Source organism: Terrapene carolina, unplaced genomic scaffold (assembly GCF_002925995.2).
Source record: "Terrapene carolina triunguis isolate 2854851 unplaced genomic scaffold, T_m_triunguis-2.0 Scaffold174, whole genome shotgun sequence".
NCBI classification, from domain to species: domain Eukaryota; kingdom Metazoa; phylum Chordata; order Testudines; family Emydidae; genus Terrapene; species Terrapene triunguis.
Genome location: NW_020664525.1, coordinates 2,709,803 through 2,728,443, shown reverse-complemented (window position 1 = coordinate 2,728,443; position 18,641 = coordinate 2,709,803). Strand labels below are relative to the sequence as shown.

General features: G+C 46.6%; 1 protein-coding gene across 1 annotated transcript in view; it reads right to left on the bottom strand.

The window, feature by feature from the left end:
* Positions 1 to 18,641, bottom strand: part of LOC112121730 (melanophilin-like) — an 82,403-nt gene that overhangs the window by 59,991 nt on the left and 3,771 nt on the right. Inside the window, exon 2 of the mRNA XM_026653980.1 lies at positions 4,862 to 4,997. Coding sequence (XP_026509765.1) covers positions 4,862 to 4,971 — 110 coding nt within the window. The 5' untranslated portion in view covers positions 4,972 to 4,997. The remainder of the gene's footprint in view (positions 1 to 4,861; positions 4,998 to 18,641) is intronic.

The following is an 18,641-nucleotide window of genomic DNA, read 5'->3' as shown; positions in this document are numbered from 1 at the left end:
TAGGAGCGTGCTGTGTGTATATGTAAATAGTTAACAGACGTTTGTGCTCAGGGGCATGTAGCTCCGTTGATGGGTTCGGTGGAACCAGTCAGGTTTGTTGTGCGCTGCAAATGGCTTCTTTCGTGCAGCTCTTTCCACTTGACTGCACTGCTAGGAACTGATTCGGATCACACGGATGCCAGGGGGGCTGTGGTGACTTAAACCAGAGCTCTGTATTATAAATGGGCAAAATGCCCCAGCACTATTTATCCAAAGCACCTACACGTCGGACAAAACAGGCACCCCTTCTTATGCTCTAGTTTGGATCCAAAACACCCCTCGGGTTGGGGTTTCACTTTGCAAAACCAAAACCTGCGCGAGGAGGTTCTGAAAAATATCCAAAGTCAACCCCTCCCTTGGTTCTGCCCATTTCTACAGCCTGTCAGGTCTGTGGCTTAGACCAGCCCAGCCCACATTATGAACCTTAGGAATAATGGACATAGCAGAGTTCATGTGAAACCTTTATGGCATGCAGCCTGTTCAATGGAGTCTGACAGAACATTTTCAACACCGCACCATTCTAGCTGCCCCTCCGAGCGTGGCCGGAGCGAGCCGTCTCCCTGCTCTGCGTCCATACACACAAACACCTCTGCCGTTCAGATAGCAGGTTCTTCACCACTGCGGTAGAACATCTGTGGGCTGAAGCCAGCTCCACACACTGTAAATGGTCAGGGGCTAGACTGTCACTTGGGCTACAAGTCTGCACGGAGGAAGGAGAATTACTGCTGTACCCCAGAACGGGGTGCATGGACCTAGGATCTGGGCACTCATGGTAAAGCAGGTAAGGCACTTACCCACCTAAGCAGGGGGTGGGGTATGGGAGGAACTTTGGATGTTCCCCAGCCAGCGTAGTGCAGCCACCAAAGCAGGTGGATGGGCAGGGATGGACAACGCCTTGGCTCCCACTCAAGACACACCATGCACCAGCCAGCACAGCGAGGCTAGTGCATTGCTGTCCTTATCTGCCGCTGGTACAGGCCAACAGCAAAGTACAACCCCTCAGCTCCAGCAAGGGAGAAGTAGGGATTGTGCCTCAGAGGGGTGTGTCTGAAGTGCAGTGGCTTGTGGTGCTAGACCTAGGGTGATGCATCTTATATGCCCCATTCCAATCAGGGCTATGCCTCAAGGCACAATCTAGCCCTTGTGATCCCCACAGCTCAGCATGGAGCCCCAGGGACCTATACAAGCCAGCCAGGCTCCAGGGCCAGCTAAGCAGATCTGGAGGGCTCTCCCCCTTTGGAAAGGTCAGGCAGTGGCTGATACATCCCCTCATGGCCAGGCAAGGTGCAGCAGCCTCTTGATTCTGGGGTCTCGTGCATTGACAGGCCCTCCAAGCCTGGGGTGACTTGCCCCTTCTCATGACTCAGCCCTCCGGCCAGGTCACTTACAGTCCCCACCTCTTTGGGGGTAGGAGAGTTCAACAAACAAAACAGTCTAATGACCTTCTGGCAGGTCTGCAGCCCACACTGGACTCAATGGTCCTTCTCCCCTTGCATCTGCAGGGCTTTTACCGCCCTTCTGCTGGTGGCTGGCAAGGGTTCCAGTCCAGGGCCCCCATACGGAGCAGCTAAGGTCTGCTCCCTCAGACTCACTGCTGCTTCCCTGGGCCACCTCCTACCTTCAGGGGCCTCCAACTGCTTTTGCAGAGTGACTTATTTCAGAGCTTCGTCTCTGGGGGTTCCAGTTGCTTCCTTGCGTTTGATGCAAACCCCCCCCCCCCCCTCAGATTCCCTGGCCACCCCCTTCTGGTCTGCAGGCTCTTAACCCAGCTAGTGCTGGTCTGCCAATCAGCCACAGCTGAGGAGGTAGCTACTGTGTCTTTTAACCCCTTCCTGGCTGTGGCAGGATAGCGTTTATACACCCCATCAAATGCCCATTCTGCAGGATTGCCTGGTACCTTCTACATCAGTGGGGTCCTGGTCCACGACTATGAACAACCACAGGCAGGCCGGGCGATTTTGTAGGGACCACACGTAGACAAGTCTCCAGCAACTCAATGCTGACTATGGAGGACACATTAGCTTGTTTGTGTGAGCCAGGATGGAATCAACGTGAAGGAAAGAAAGATGGTAAGGGCAAGAACTTCATTGTAAGGCCCAACCTTAAACCAGAGGCAGAAAGGAGCGGTGTGCTTGAGTATAAAGCATTCGTTTGTAGCCCTGGCAGGTGCCTTGTCCCTACCCGCCAGCGCTCAAAACACTCAACCTCCTGGTCTCACCCCCCTGGTGACCAGGCAGCATAAAGGGTTCATTGCATTGGCTGACCTCTGTAGGTCTTACATTGTGGAACAGGGTAAAAAAGGAAGAACTGATAAAAAAAAACAAACAAAACAAAAACACACACAAAAAAAACACGTTAGCGATAGAAACCAACTGGTTTCTAGGCCCTGCAAGCTCGTTGCTCCCAGCCATCAAATGATCTAAAACATTCCTGTCTAGCCTTAGCATTTGGCAAGGTAGCTTCTTTTGAAATCACATGGGAGAGACTTTTGTTTAGCTGGTGAATTGGTACAAAAATGTTTTCAGGACCAGTGACCAGAAAGAAAACACGCTGCTCCCTGCCACACTGAATCAAACTCACCGACTCTAAGCATTTAAAGGGACTATTTAAAGGGCCTGGCATAGCAGGAGCAAGTTTGTCCAGCAGTGTAATTGGCCATTTCTGCTCAGGAGAGGCTCACTGGGAGTTTGTCGGTCCGGACAGAGACCTGTTGGCAGAGCTGCGGGGAAACTTGAAGGTATGTCAACGTCTAGCAGGCGTTAGTTGTTCCCGGTTGCCATGAGCACTATAAATTCACTCCTCCCTGGCCCTCCTGAACTGCTGGGAAGTCAGCTCACCGTGGGCACAGGAACATGTTTTATGGTTATAGACACTATAAAGGAGTCAATGCAAATGGAATCTCCAGGAAGTCACCCACAGTTATGATTCATGGTGGAGCTGCTTCGCTCTCTTACCTCAGTGTACAGTATAAACAATTCCCTCCCCAGGACAGAATTAGTCTTTCCTGTCTCTTTCCAGGTAACTATGTGACTTTAACGCCCTTGTCGTCGCTTGCCAAGCTGCATGATTAACATGGCACAGGCTTTGGGACCACGAAAGACATAGAGGATCTTGTAGGGAAAAAAAAAAAAAAAAAATCATTCAGAGTAACAATCTCTGCCTCCCACGCACATGGCATTTCCCTATTCAAACTCCACATGTTTGGTGAATCTGAGCTCATTTCAGGTGTGTGTGGGGGGGCGCATTGGACCTGCCCATCCGCTATTTACTGCTGTTGGTGCATTGGGTTAGAAGGGGGTCTGCTCTTGGTGCATCAATATCTTTAGTGTATTTACCCTCCCAACACTCCTGAGAGGCCGGGCAGTGCAATTATCCCCACTGTACAGGCGGGAAAGAGGCACATAGAGACAGAGACTTGCCCGTGGGCATACAAGAAGTCTGTGCCAGTGCCAGGAACTGAACTCAGGTCTCTAAAGTCCTAGGCTAGTGCCTGAAACACTGGACTTTACTTCCTGATCTGCAAGAGCTCGAGTGCTCTGAAGTCTATTCTGAGACTAGACACTGTCCAGGAGGCGGCTGCTGGTAGTGGGGACCCTTCAGTGGCCATGGGTAAGATGCTCTGATGCTGGTTCTGGAGTCTCCCATTACTGTGAGGGATTATTATTTTTTCTGTTTTAAAACGTCCCCTTTGTCAAAGAGAAACTACAAACCCCAGCAGGTTGCCACAAAGGACCAAATTCAGCTTAAGTCAATACAACTCCTTTTTAAAGCCATCACAGTTGTATCTAATTATGCAAAGACTGCATTTGGCCCTGGGTTTTTCGCTGGGGACATCCACCACATACAAAGCAGGGTGGCTCGTGCATATAGTATGTGCATATAGGCATGGGACTGTCACTTGTTATTCCATTCTTTTGAGCCAAAGGACCGAAATCAATGAGCTTCCTACCCCCAGAGCACGTCAGAGGGTAGTGATTTGTCAGTTTCAATCTCCTCTGCTGGTTCACCAGTTCAGTGCCAACAAGGTCAGCAGAAGTTCAGCATCACACAGAGGATGAAATAACTAGTTCACATAAAACTAAGTATTTGGTCACCCCTCTGTTCAAACCAGAACTGGACATTTCTGCTGTTCAAAGCTAGTACAGTCAACTTTCCCACCATATATTTTTCAGGATTGAGATGAATAATACATACTATAGAACACAGCTGGGCAAAATCTCTCAGATTAGAAATTTCATCCAATTTAGGTGCCAAAGTTCCAATTTTAATGAAGAAGAGATCAAAATGTTATAAATGTTGACCTATTTTTAGCTAGCTCTTTTGCTAACTGCCCACACACGAGAACCACGCAGGTATTTGAATTTACTCTGCTGTTGTTAAGTTTTATTGGCAGCAATGGAGCCAAATTCCGTACTTTGTTCCATACACGGAAAGCCGGGCATCTTTGAAACCAGACTTTGGCCCATGACATTTCGGGGGTGAGGGTACTGCACTTCAGGTCAGATACTTAGCTGGCAAAAATTGGTGTAGCTCCACTGATTTAAAATCAGTGATTGATCCTGATGGAGCTATGTTGATTTGCACCAGCTGAGTAGCTGGAGCCTCCCCTTCAGACGATAACCAAATGCAGTGGACTACTAGGTTAATAAAATGGGCTGCTCCTTTCTCCTATTGGCTTTGCCCAAACTATTTTTTCTTACCCAGATTTTCAAACCGTTGGCTTTGTCTGTTCTCATGTTAAAAGAGACCTCAGGGATCTGAGCCTGCTATTTCCTTCTGTGAGTCATCAAAGCCTTGAAGTGTGCTTAAAGCATGTACTCACTCCAATCTTTCTTCCTCTTTCTTCCGCAGATCAAAGTCCCGTTGAACCACCTCCCAAACGTGCTTGGCCTCTTCATCTGTTAGCTTGGAAAGATCCAGTTTCCGTCCCATCTTGGCAAGCAGTTGTGTCAGGGGAGCTAAACAACAACGAGAGCAATAAGAATTAAGTCAGTATGGTTATACAAGAGCCAGTCTACATTCAAAGAGACGTTGTCATGTTCTTTGTCAGACAAGGCACATGCTCATGCATCTCCTGGGAGGTATTTCATATTGACAGAGGGAAGGAACTTACTCCACCTCTGTCAACATCCGTATGAGCTGGTTCATTCCAATGGTTTGGTATGTGAGGTGACGTTGTATACAATGGGTGGCCAGTTGTGGCAATGAAAATCACTTGCTGACACAGCCTGCCTTCAGAGAGCGACACTGTAGTGGTATAAGGCCCATGGACAGCTTTCTTGGAATTAGGGGAAGGCTCGATCCCTTTGCCCAGAGTCATACCGAGAGAGCCTGATGCAATTGAGGCCTTCATTTGGAGAGTAAAATGCTTATTAATAATGCTTATTAAACAGGCTGTTTACAAAGTGTACCTGAACTATACAAATCTTAAACATTTCCCAAACAAGTCAAGGCCTGATGTTTGTGAGGGGTTGGGGTGACAGGACTTCTAGAATCTTCTCTGCTTGCCATGGCAGCTATAGGATGAAAAAAAATGTCCTCCCCATGGACTCCAAGGGGAGTAGGGTGGCTTTTGTCAACTTCTTGCCTCTCCTTTCCTTATTTTCTACACTAAACCGCAGGGCGAATGGGTATCAAGCCAATCAGCCCTCAGGCCATGTGGTCCTGGATGTCCCTGCCTGTTGGTGTCTCCCTGCTGGGAGAAGTTTTGCCTGTCAAACTGATGTCAACTACAGCTCCCCGGTCTTTAGCCTGACCCAAACGTCCTCAGAGAGGGTGCCAGCTTTGTCCTGATGTAAGCACTCTACAAACACCTACTACACCCAACTGTCACAGAACAGCTTCCCCCTCTTCCGGTTCGTTGGCTTGTTTCTCTCTCATCTGATTTGGTCCCAGCTTTGTACGGAAGCCAAGCATATTTTGGTTGCAACTTATTTAACAGGGTCATCGTAACATTAATATTGTCACCATGAATTCACTAATGTCGCCACCATAACTTAAAAGACAAGTCTGGTTTCATTGCATGCATGTGATTACTGAAAGGCATAAGGTTTAAATCTCTAGTTGTTATTAACAAGAGCCCTAATACACAGTACAAGCCACAGGGTGCAGGACAACACCTAAAATAATCTGATTGCCACAACAGGCCTAATTATCACCCTTGATTCTCATTCACTTAATAAAACATTTCTCTATCACCGAGTGGGGCTCTCTCCTTGAGAAAGTACTGTGGGTAGCCAGAGGAATCGGTTTTCTTCCTTTGTAGGAGCAAACATTACTTTACATGCTTCCCCGCTCCCCCCCCCCAGGTATTTAAGCCAAGAGGAAGACACACTAAAGAGGTACAAAATTCTGCCAGGATGAGAAGTTCTATCTGCTGAAACCATGCTCTCAACATAGGCCATCACCCAAAATGAGTTCTACCCATGTCACCTCCATTTCAGATAGTCTCCTACAGTCCAGGCTGGAAATTCCTTGACACAGCTAGTTAGCTACTGTATTTCATCTGCCAGGCAAGAGGAAGAGTAATTCAGTCTATCAATTCATTTGGGGGCAACAGATGGACTAACATCAACCAGATTTGGGCCGGAAAAGGACTTTAGGCGAGCTGAATCCAAATTCAAATGAATTTTGTGTAGAACCGGAGTTTTCAGGAGAAGTCAATATCTGAGGTGAGCACATGCTTTTCCTTTGAAGCTGGGAATCTATTTCTAGCTCGTCCGGCTGAGTTGGGAGCCCAATAAGAACAATTAGTTAACTGGCAGAAGTGAGCAATACGTTTATCAGCAAATTACGTAAGCAGATTTGAGAGTGGCTTTGCACCAATGAATCCAAACAGCAGGTCAATAGATGACAATTAGCATCCCAACAAGAGCCTGTCTAAGGGCTTTTGCTGCAATTATCCCAGGACCTCTCAAGCATGGGTTTGCTCCTGTTCTGAATTCATTAATGAGAAGAAGAAGAAAAAAAATACATTCTAACTATTCATACTGTACTGAGTATCTACATGCCTGTTTCCAGTCCCTTCACAAACACAACAGCACATATGCTCCTCAGACAAGGAAGGAAATATTTTGTTGACAAGACAGTCACAACTTTTAGTCCCACTGGGCAAAAGAACAAATGGGGAGTGTCAATTCTCACTATATAGAAACTATAACTTCAAGCAGAATGCAATGATTTGCTTAAAATTGGCATCTATGACCAATTGCTTGCACTACGAGGATGAAAAGTTTGACATCCTGGTCTTACTTTTGTTGCTATTCAAATAAATGGCCATGCTCCCTACTAACTTCAGCAGGAAGAGGATCACTCCTTATTTTACAACGTGGAGTCTCGTCTGAAAAGGACTGTGAACGTGTCTCAATGGCATAGGGTCAGATTCTGCCACCCCCACTTACTGAGTGGCGCCTCCCACCAAGGACATCAATGGGATCGCTTATGAAGGAAGGTACCACTAAGCCCAAGAGCCGAACACTAAGCAGTTAGCATTTGCCTGATTCTCATTCCATTGAAATCAGTAGAACTCTCATTGACTTCACCATTTCAGCCAGGAACATAAGCACAAGGCTTCACTTTAAGAACTGGAGTAGACTCACTGGAATCGCTGTCAATGGAACAGCCGACATGCTCAAGTGGTCTGCTGAACTGAGACAGCAGCAGAGTTGGTCTAACAGTCAGCCCTGGTTTTACAGTCCTTATTAGTGGGGCCTCAATATTGCGGTTTTCAGGTTATTTTTGTCAGCAATGTGCCCACACAGAGGTCAGACATGGCAGCATCACATGAAAATGACATTTGAACGAGAATTCGGGAGCCAAAAAAAGTAAAATAAAATAAATCTTAATATATGGACAGGTTTCAGAGTAGCAGCCGTGTTAGTCTGTATCCGCAAAAAGAACAGGAGTACTTGTGGCACCTTAAAGACTAACAAATTTATTAGAGCATAAGCTTTTGTGGGTTGTAGCCCACGAAAGCTTATGCTCTAATAAATTTGTTAGTCTCTAAGGTGCCACAAGTACTCCTGTTCTTTTTGTTAATATATGGAGATATACCTATCTCAGAACTGGAAGGGACCCCAAAAGGTCATTGAGTCCATCCCCCTGCCTTCACTAGCAGGACCAGGTACTGATTTTGCCCCAGATCCCTAAGTGGCCCCCTCAAGGATTGAACTCACAACCCTGGGTTTACCAGGCCAATGCTCAAACCACTGAGCTATCCTTTCCCCCCTTGATACAGTTCTAGTAAACAAGCTGCCGCCGCTTTTAAATATAAACCTCTCAGAAATCAAATGGGAAAGCTATTGCCTGCTAGTGAACAGCACGTACTAGCTGAAGTTGATTTTTTAATGTTTGTTCATGGACTTTTGCAGCTTTACACAAGAGCATTCACCAGCATGAAAGCCACAAACATAACCGCCTATTTTAAGAAAGAAAATGAAATCAACATGACCATCAGCTGATTTCCTCATCCCTTTCCCTCTTACAAATGTATGAATAAAATGCGCAAAACTCATTAACTTGAGTCAGCAGATGTTTTATGCATCTGGTGACCATGGATGAGTCAAAGGGACTTGATCTCCATCTCATGAAAATCGATGTAGAGCCATGGAAGGATAAGCCAGTTACACCAGCTGAGGATCTGGCCCCAAAGGCTTCAGAATGACAACACTCCTGTAAGATCAGTTTATATAAGGCTTTTTTTTTGGCCATCTCAGCTGATAGCTCTGTTGGTCAGGGGTTTGGATTTCTTCACGCCTGACTGGCATAGGTATGGCGGTGCAAGTTTTCCACGTAGACCAAGCCCAAGAACCACCAGGCTTCTCAAACTAAACTGACAGCTTGATTTTCAGAAGAACGGGAGCCCAAGGCTGCACAAAGCGAGGTGTGCAACTGCATGCCTATTTTGCACACAGGGTTCCCACAACGGTGCACAGAAATCAGACACTTGTGCATACGAGTCAGGCCGCCACTGGCTGGGTATCAATGCGATTATCTGACTTGCAAGCGCTGCTGCAGAACTTGCATATGGGAAAAGCAGCACGTACCACTGAGCCTGCTTAAATGAAGCTGCCTTCGCCTTCATACTCCCAGCGAAACTAATGCACTGCAATGGAGATTTCAGTTCTCCATGTCCTCAGCGTAGTACCTTAAGCAGCCTTAGAGATAGTTCAACAGGAATGAGAGCTCTCATTGTGACAGCCATGAAGGGTGAGGTGCTGTGAGAGTGCTGCTAACTCAAGCCAGGCAGAAAAGGGGGAGCCCCTCGCTGCTTTTAGCTGTATTTCCACCCCACCACACATACACACACCCGCCTTTGAACCCCTGCTTAGTAATAAGTATACATGCATTTTGCACTACAGCTGGGTGAAGTTTTTCAGAACACAAGTGGCAAATTCAGGTCAAATTCGGTGAACAGTTTTGGCTAAAAAAACAACAACAAAAAAACAAAAACTGGAAAAAATTCAAGAAGATGCAAGGATTCGGTTTGGCCAGTTCCAAATGGAATGTTTCAACTTTTCATTTTGAAACAGTGAATTTAGCGGAACTTAAAAAAAAAATAAAAAAAAGTGACAAATACTTGAAAATAACCCAAAATGAAAAATCAGGGGGAAAAAAAAAATACTTGTGGGTGTGTGACAGGGCCACTCACCTCTCGTGAGTGCCCCCTTTTGGGTGGATTCAAACCTGCTCTCTCTTGGCGGTGTCCCCTGTCAGCTGTTGCCCTCGTCAGGTGGGTCTTCAGTGGCTCAGCCCTCTGGCCAAGTCACACCCAGTCAATGTGCATGAACTCCCTGTCCCCTTGCTAATGTCTGCAAACCTTTCTCTGGGCTCAGTTCTCAGCCCTTTCTGGACTAGCTTTAAGTCTGTCCCTGCCTGGGTACAGAGCAGTGACCCCAGGGCTTTCTTTGCCTTTAAATTCTAGCCCTGTGCTTGGGCTTCTAAATTAAACTTGTCCCCTTCTTGGGGCTTTGGCCACTTTTCCAGTGGGGGGGGGGGAGAACAGGGGGACTGGGGCCCACCCACTACTCTGGGTTCCAACCCACAAAACCTACAAATAGCAGCCACGTGCTACTCCCTTTAATAGTTGCTGCTCCTATTCCCTGGGCCACTTCCCACAGAGCCCCTTGCTCTTCACCCTTACCTCAGGGTTCTCTCTCTCCCAGGCCTCTTTACCTGTGGAACATTACAGCCTTCTAGTCCTTCTTCCCCCTTCTGGTCCCAGCCAGCAACTGACCTGCTCAGTCCCTGCAGGGTCTTTTAATACAGCCTGCTGGGCTCTGATTGGCTGCTTCCCTGCAGCCTTTCTAGGCAGGCCTGGAGGACTCACCTTCACTGCTCCTTTTCTGCGGCAGGGTGTGGTAGGACCACAGGGCCTCCAGCAGGGGGCCTCAAAGGCCCTGGTACACCCTGCCACAGGGTCAAACAAAACATTTTGTTCAACCACAAACAAACAATCCCCCCCCCCCCTCAGTTTTCCATTCTGGTGAGAAAAACGAAAATAATTCACTTTTGGTTCAAACTGAACAATTAAAAAATAAATAAATAAATAAATAAACGATGTTTTGGTTTGGCCCCTGAACTGAAAAATCAGTTATTTGCTCAACTCTATTGTGCACATTTTCCCAGACTTGACTTTCTGAAAATCAGGTCGCCAATGTTAATTCAAAAATCTGGTGTCTCTCGACGTATCCATCAGCTAGTCTCTTCGATATTATGGGCCAGATCTTCCGCTGGTGTAAATCAGTGCAATTCCAGGGATTTACACAGAGCTATGCTGATTTGTACCAGCTGTGAACCGGTGCTGTAAGTCTGTGTTTCCTCACCAGGCCACCAGAGCGCAAGACTCCCTAATGGCCTATGCACTCAGAACGGTGGCAAATTCCCGCAAGTGGCCGGGGAGAAGCAAGAGGTCCTAGTGGTGCTGAAATTGGGATCTGGGTTTTGCAGCTCATGCTCTTCTCTGAGCTGGAAGAAGGCAAGCAAAACTAACACAAAGGATCCAATTCACTGCAGGGTGGAGAGATTGCCCAGTATCCAAACACGGCAGGCAGAAAGCCCTCCCTGCCAACCCCGAGGAAGCCTCCACTCATGTCAAAGGCAAGTTCACTGGCTGCTGTTCGCTCTTTGGAACAGGCACAGAGTCATAAGATGTCTCAGGTCTATAATCCCATATTTCCCCTTCACCCGTTCGTAGTGTTCTACAGCGCTCCTATCGTTTGCACTTTGCATCCCTTCAGAACATTGCAACGACATCCAGTACACAGCACGCTGGGCGAAAACAAGTTCAAACAGCTCTAACTGCAAATCGGATCTACACCAGGCATCCTACGGTTTTACGTATTACTATTGCAACTTTTATTGAATGGTCCAATCTCATTTTGGATAGCGTTTAAGGCAAATCTTATCACAGTTATAACTTTATGCTAAGGAGAAAGGGCTCTCATTAGTCTTTGATCAATTGCTGGAGCAAGCATCGTCACGACATTAATGAGGGTTAGAAATTGACGGCCACTGGGAATTAGAAAAGGAAGCTTTGTTTAGCAGTTTCTACTGGGAACTGATGATCCGCTAACACTCGCAGCATAGGCTGTAATTTGTAAAGGCGTGTTTTCCGGATTTGACAGCAGTGTGTATGATTGACAGTGGACATTCAGATGGATAAATGGATATACTAGACACAGCCTAGATTGGAAACTAGTGAGATTATTCTTAGGTTTTTATAAAGATTGGGATTTAAAGGAGGAGGAAGACTGTTACTCTCTTTAAGGGGCTACATTGTGGCTTTACCGCTAGCTTTGAAGGAAAAGTTGTGCGTTGTTGCACTGCTCCAGGCGGGGACCAGGACCCAAACTGTGGCTCATGATTCTCCCTTGCTTCATGGGAGAAGTAAACCATGCACGACAGCCCTATACCTGGTGCAGCTTCCTTCCCTCTCTGTGTAGGCCTGGCTGTGCTGGCTGGCGCATTGGGGACGAGGTGAATGGACTCAAAGCTCTGCCTGGCTGCTGTCTCCCACCCATACTACAACACGCAATGAGGGTAGACCAATTTACAGCCCCGTACTTCTATGGGTGGGCTCTCAGTGATTTTCTAATCTGCTTGATATCAAAGCAACTGACTGATGTCAAAATACAAGCCAGGCGGTTTTAGGAATACTTTTATGACAATAATGCTAAAATCACAGGGGCATTGCTACTGATTGATGCAGTGATGCCATGCCATGTATTTATTATTCACATACCATTTTTTAAACTATTATGAGCAAGATTCAGACGTTCTTACTCTGCTTTTGGTGTCTCTTTAACTAGGACCAGATTCTACTCACACGAAGTTCCACTGACTTCAACAGGAGTCAGATGCTATTTAATGGGGGAACAATCTGACCCTTAGGAATACAGTTAAAATGTTTTTCGGTTTGAGAATCAAGCGGCAGAGTCCCATCCCTTTCCTCATGTTGAGCAGTGGCTTACTCCAGAGGTAGCAGTCCCACTGAAATCAGTGGGAGCAACCCTGGAGTAAAGGTGTGAGAAAGAATAGTAGAATCTGGCCCTATGTCAGGAAGATAGGACTTTTGTCCTGAGAAACCTAGCTTGACCAGGCCTCAGGGGAGTTAAATTTTGATCTCTGTTATAAACAGTGTAAATCTGATGTACTGTCTTGGGAATTCCATTAGTAAAGAGGTACACTTGCTTTTATTTTTTCGTACTGTTTGAATGGGTTAAATCGAATGCATGAAAATATACAGAAACAAGACGCTATTGTACCTGCCTCTGTGCAGATGTTTAATACCTAGCGAAGCCAGCTGCACTGTAAACCAATAAAAATTAATGGAAACGTGCAAAGTAAACAGTAGCTAAACAAACACAAGTTAATTCCTTTCCTATCTGACATGAGTTCAAGCATACAGCACGCACAGGTGTTTAATGACTTAAATATTCCTATTACAGCTAAGCAGTAATGGATAGGAACATAAAGCATTGAATGGCTTGGCTTAAACTGGCCAGTGGGAACAATGCATGAATGCCAACCACATTCCAGGAGACATGGCTGAGAATCAACAGGCAAATTCATCACTGATTTTAACGATACTGACTTAGTGGAGTTACACCCGGGATGAATTTAGTCCAACAAGTTTTGGGCATGAAATGCTGTTGTGTGGGGTCTGGAGTAAAAGTATTTCATAGAATCACAGAAGTCAGAGATGGGACCTAGTAGTAAATTACCCTACTGCCAGCGCAGGAGTGCTTCCTACCGCACATTCCCAACGCTTTACAAATCGATTGCACCAGAGAGCCAAGCAGCCATTGGGCCAAGGAGTTATTTGGCCTTCGGAGACTATTCCACAGCCTCAGACATCTCACTGGCGGAAGCTTTTCCCAGATATTCAGCCATAATGTCTTAGTTTCATCCCATCAATCCTACTTCTACTCAAATGGTCTATGTATGGTACAACCCCAGTGGCTCTCTGATATCATAAACTGGAAACTCTGTGGCAGCTTAATTCAACTCGCTTGCATTTAAATGAGCCATGACAATAAATAATATGTTCATTATGGTAGTCCCAGTGTTATTCTTTTGCTATCAATTCCATTTGTGCTGGGCCCACATTTTCAGGATTTCAACATTCTGCAGGTTTTTCTAATGATAACTGCACTGTAGAAATTGTCCTGGGGGTGTTTCAGGAGCTAAGGAGGAAGCCCTTGGGATTTTTAATACCTAAGAATCATAGAATCATAGAAGATTAGGGTTGGAAGAGACTGCAGGAAGTCCTAGTCCAACTTCCTGCTCAAAGCAGGACCAACCCCAACTAAATCATCCCAGCCAGGGCTTTGTCAAGCCAGGCCTTAAAAACCTCTAAAGATGGAGATTCCACCACCTCCCTAGGTAACCCATTCAGTGCTTCACCACCCTCCTACTGAAATAGTGTTTCCTAATATGCAACCTAGATCTCCCCCACTGCAACTTGAGACCATTGCTCCTTGTTCTGTCATCTGCCACCACTGAGAACAGTCTAGATCCATCCTCTTTGGAACCCCCCTTCAGGTAGTTGAAGGTTGCTATCAAATCCCCCCTCACTCTTCTCTTCTGCAGACTAAATAAGCCCAGTTCCCTCAGCTTCTCTTCGTAAGTCATGTTCCCCAGCCAACTAATCATTTTCGTTGCCCTCTGCTGGACTCTCTCCAATTTGTCCACATCCGTTCTGTAGTGGGGGGTCCAAAACTGGACACAATACTACAGATGTGGCCTCACCAGTGCCAAATAGAGGGGAATAATCACTTCCCTCCATCTGCTGGCAATGTTCCTACTAATGCAGCCCAATATGCCGTTAGCCTTCCTGGCAACAAGGGCACACTGCTGACTCATCTCCAGCTTCTCATCCACTGTAATCCCCAGGTCCTTTTCTGCAGAACTGCTGCTTAGCCAGTCGGTCCCCAGCCTGTAGCGGTGCATGGGATTCTTCCGTCCTAAGTGCAGGACTCTGCACTTGTCCTTGTTGAACCTCATCAGATTTCTTTTAGCTCAATCCTCCAGTTTGTCTAGGTCACTCCAGCATATCTACCTCTCCCCACAGCTTAGCGTCATCCACAAACTTGATGATGGGATGGATTGCACCCTTAGCCAGATCATTAATGAAGGTGTTGAACAAAACCAGCATGGAACACTCCGCTTGATACTGGCTGCCAACTAGACATCGAGCCGTTGATCACTACCCGTTGAGCCCGACAATCTAGCCAGTTTATAGTCCATTCATCCAATCCATACTTTTTTAACTTGCTGGCAAGAATACTGTGGGAGACCGGATCAAAAGTTTTTCTAAGGTCAAGATATATCACATCCACCACTTTCCCCATATTCATAGAGCCAGTTATCTCATTATAGAAGGCAATCAGGTTGGTCAGGCATGAATTGCCCTTGGTGAATCCATGTTGACTGTTCCTGATCACCTTCCTCTCCTCCAAGTGCTTCAAAATTGATTCCTTGAAGACCTGTTCCATGATTTTTCCAAGGACTGAGGTGAGGCTGATCGGTCTGTAGTTCCCCGGATTCTCCTTCTTCCCTTTTTAAAAATGGGTGCTATATTTCCCTTTTTCCAATTGTCCGGGACCTCCCTTGATTGCCACAAGTTTTCCCAGATAACGGCCAATGGCTCTGCAATCACATCAGCCAACTCCCTCAGCACCCTTGGATGCATTAGATCTGGTCCCATGGACTTGTATATGTCCAGCTTTTCTAAATAGTCCTTAATCTGTTCTTTCACCACTGAGGGCTGCTCACCTCCTCCCCATACTATGCTGCCCAGTGCAGCAGTCTGGGAGCTGACCTTGTCTGTGAAGACCAAGGCAAAAAAGGCATTGAGTACTTCAGCTTTTTCCACATCATCTGTCACTAGGTTGCCTCCCCCATTCAGTAAGGGTCCCACACTTTCCCTGACCTTCTTCTTGTTGCTAACATACCTGTAGAAACCCTTCTTGTTACCCTTCACATCCCCTGCTAGCTGCAACTCCAATTGTGCTTTGGCCTTCCTGATTACACCCCTGCATGCTCAAGCAATATTTTTATACTTTTCCCTAGTCATCTGTCCAAGTTTCCACTTCTTGTAAGCTTCCTTTTTGTGTTTAAGCTCACCAAAGATTTCTCTGTTAAGCCAAGCTGGTCGCCTGCCATATTTGCTATTCTTTCTGCACATCGGGATGGTTTGTTCCTGCGCCCTCAATAAGCCTTCTTTAAAATACAGCCAGCTCTCCTGGACTCCTTTCCCCCTCATATTAGCCTCCCAGGGGATCCTGCCCATCAGTTCCCTGAGCGAGTCAAAGTCTGCTTTTCTGAATCCAGGGTCCGTATTCTGCTGCTCTCCTTTCTTCCTTTTGTCAGGATCCTGAACTCGACCATCTCATGGTCAGTGCTGCCCAGGTTGCCACCCACTTCTACTTCCCCTACCAATTCTTCCCTGTTTGTCAGCAGCAGGTCAAGAGGAGCACGGCCCCAAGTTGGTTCCTCCAGTACTTGCAGATGTGCGAGGTACCTTGGTATTGTAGGGGAAGGACGTTAGCTGGATGTTTCTGCTGAAGTGTCCCAGCAGGGTCACAGTTAACTATACTAACATTTAAATGGTCAGGGTTAGTTCTCAGATGTAATGCTCTGCTGAGATATATGGGGCAGCTCACACATTGGAGCAATTATTTCAGGTTGTCTGCAGACTCAGGCAGTTATCACTGCATTGGTTTACACTGGTTTTTGTGCACCACCATAAAAACAGAATTGATGAATTAGGAGTGAAGCCCCAGGTTCGCTGTGGTTCCCCAAGGAGCTGACCCTTAACAATAACAGTGTTCCAAAATCCTCTACTGCAACAGGGGAAAGGGCTGGATTCTCCTCCAGTGTGCACAGGTGAAAATCAGGAAAATCCACTGAAGTCAAGGGAGTTAAACTGGTGTAAAACTGGTGTAAGTGAGAGGAGATTCTGGCCTCAAAGCTGATCATGGCACATCTGGAAGCTTGACGTACTAGCTGGGAGAGGAGAGAACAGATGGATTCTATCTGTGGAAGACACTAGAGTGAAGAACCTGAATCTGGGTGTCATGAAGGATCAATTTTATACTTCATGACCCCTATGAGGAAACAAAGCAAGAATTCACTTGGCTTTTCCCCTTTTCAGACATTTGTGATACTGACTGTGGCCAGGGCGAAGGGGTAAGAAGGGGTTAATCCACCTCCAGGATGTAAGCCCCATGACACAAGATCAGAGGGCACTTAGTGAAATTAGAGGAAGGTTGTTGCCAGAACATGTGCATGCAACCTTACCACACGTAGCTGTGCCGTGTGCCCTGCACACAGACAAGAAAACATCTATTCTTGGGGCAAAGACCCTAAAGAGTGGAGCAAACAGGGAAGAGGAAGACCCGGGTAGCTGAATTCCCAGCTATAATTAAGCCGCTTGAGTTTAATAAGGCACATTTTGGTTGCTTCTTTCCTCCTGCTATTTCAACCAGCTGGAGGAAAGGACACATTCCTTGTCGCAGAATGTTGGTCTGCCAGTTGTGCTGCCTTCCAGTCCTGGGGGGGGGGGGGGGGGGTCTGCCGGGGGGGTGGGATGAAAACTCTCAGTGGGGACTCAAGTAGCCTCTGCTCTCACTGGTGCAAGACGGCTTGTGGATTTCATTTTCACTAGAGCAACGTCTTTGCTACCCGGCATTATGGTCTCGATTCAGCAGTGAACCTAAGCCTGTGCTTAATGTTAAGCCTGGAATGGTCCCACAATAGGATTCAAGTGCTTAGAAGTTCAGCTCATGCTTAAGTGCTCTGCGGAATCAGCGCATATGGGACACACCGAATTGAAGACGCACCCTCTCGGCTGAATGGTAGATTGTAGGGCAAGTCCTTAGCTGGTGCAAATGGTTAACAGAGCTAGAATTTACACCAGCCTTGGACTGCCCCAAAGGCGGCATGTGAAATAACATTAGGCTAACCTGCTTGAACATGTGAATTTACTTTCAAGCACAGACAGTATGGGGGGGAGGCGCATGTTGTGTCAACCCCCCCTTCTCAGAGGCAGTGAGCCTCCGAGCCCGGGTCAACACACTCAGGCTCATGCTGAGGCACTAAAAATAGATGTTGCAGCTCGGACTGGAGCTCAGGGGTCTCTGAAGCCTGGGGAGGGAAGTGGCCTTCAGAGCCCAAAGCACAACCTCAAAGTGCTGTCTACGCAGATAGTTTTAGTGCAGTAGCGCCAGCCCTGTGAGCCTGAGTCTGCTGACCCAGTTGGGAGTCCCACTGCTGCGGGCTGTGTAAACATACCCTCTGTGCTCTAGTTCCCCATCTGTAAAGTAAGAACAACACTTTCCTACCTCACAGGGGTGTTGTGAGGGTGAATATATGAAAGACGGCAAGGTGCTCAGATGCTACAATAACGGGGAGCCATACAAATATCTTGAATAGACAGAGGTTTGCCCGAGCTGAGGCCAATAGTGACTGTATTTACTGAAAAGCTATTTACAGCTAGAAAAGAAAATTTTCAGCTATAGAAAACCGTAGCCCTGATCAAAGGGGTACAAATGAATTAAGCTTCTTTTTAAAAAGAAAACTTTCCCATTCATACTGATTTTTAATGTATCGGTTTTTAAATCATTTCCATGAAAACAGTTTGTGTTTGCATTCAATCGGTTCCCCGCAGCACTGGCAACCCAAGCCCCACAACAAAAGGAAACTGCTAGGAAACCGACGGCCGGGGCTGGGGTGTGTGAAATTGCCTAGCAGCTTTCCCCCTATTGTCTCGGTTGAGAGAAATGAAACAAGTAAATTCCAATATTTTAAAGTAGTGGACAGTGAATTTGATTTAAAAAAAAAAAATCACTCCCTTTAATAATCGACGTCCTGATTCAAGAAAGCATTTCTATCCAGGACAGCACATAAGCATGTGCTTAAATGCTATCCTGAATTTACATCCTAAAGTATTATTAGCAGCACAGGTGCAATTAATTTTTTTTTAACCCTTTAAAGAAATGAGCATTGGATCTTAGGCCTGGTCTACACTTGGGGGGAAGGGGGGAAGGGGAGAATCGATCTAAGATACGCAACTTCAGCTACGAGAATAGCGTAGCTGA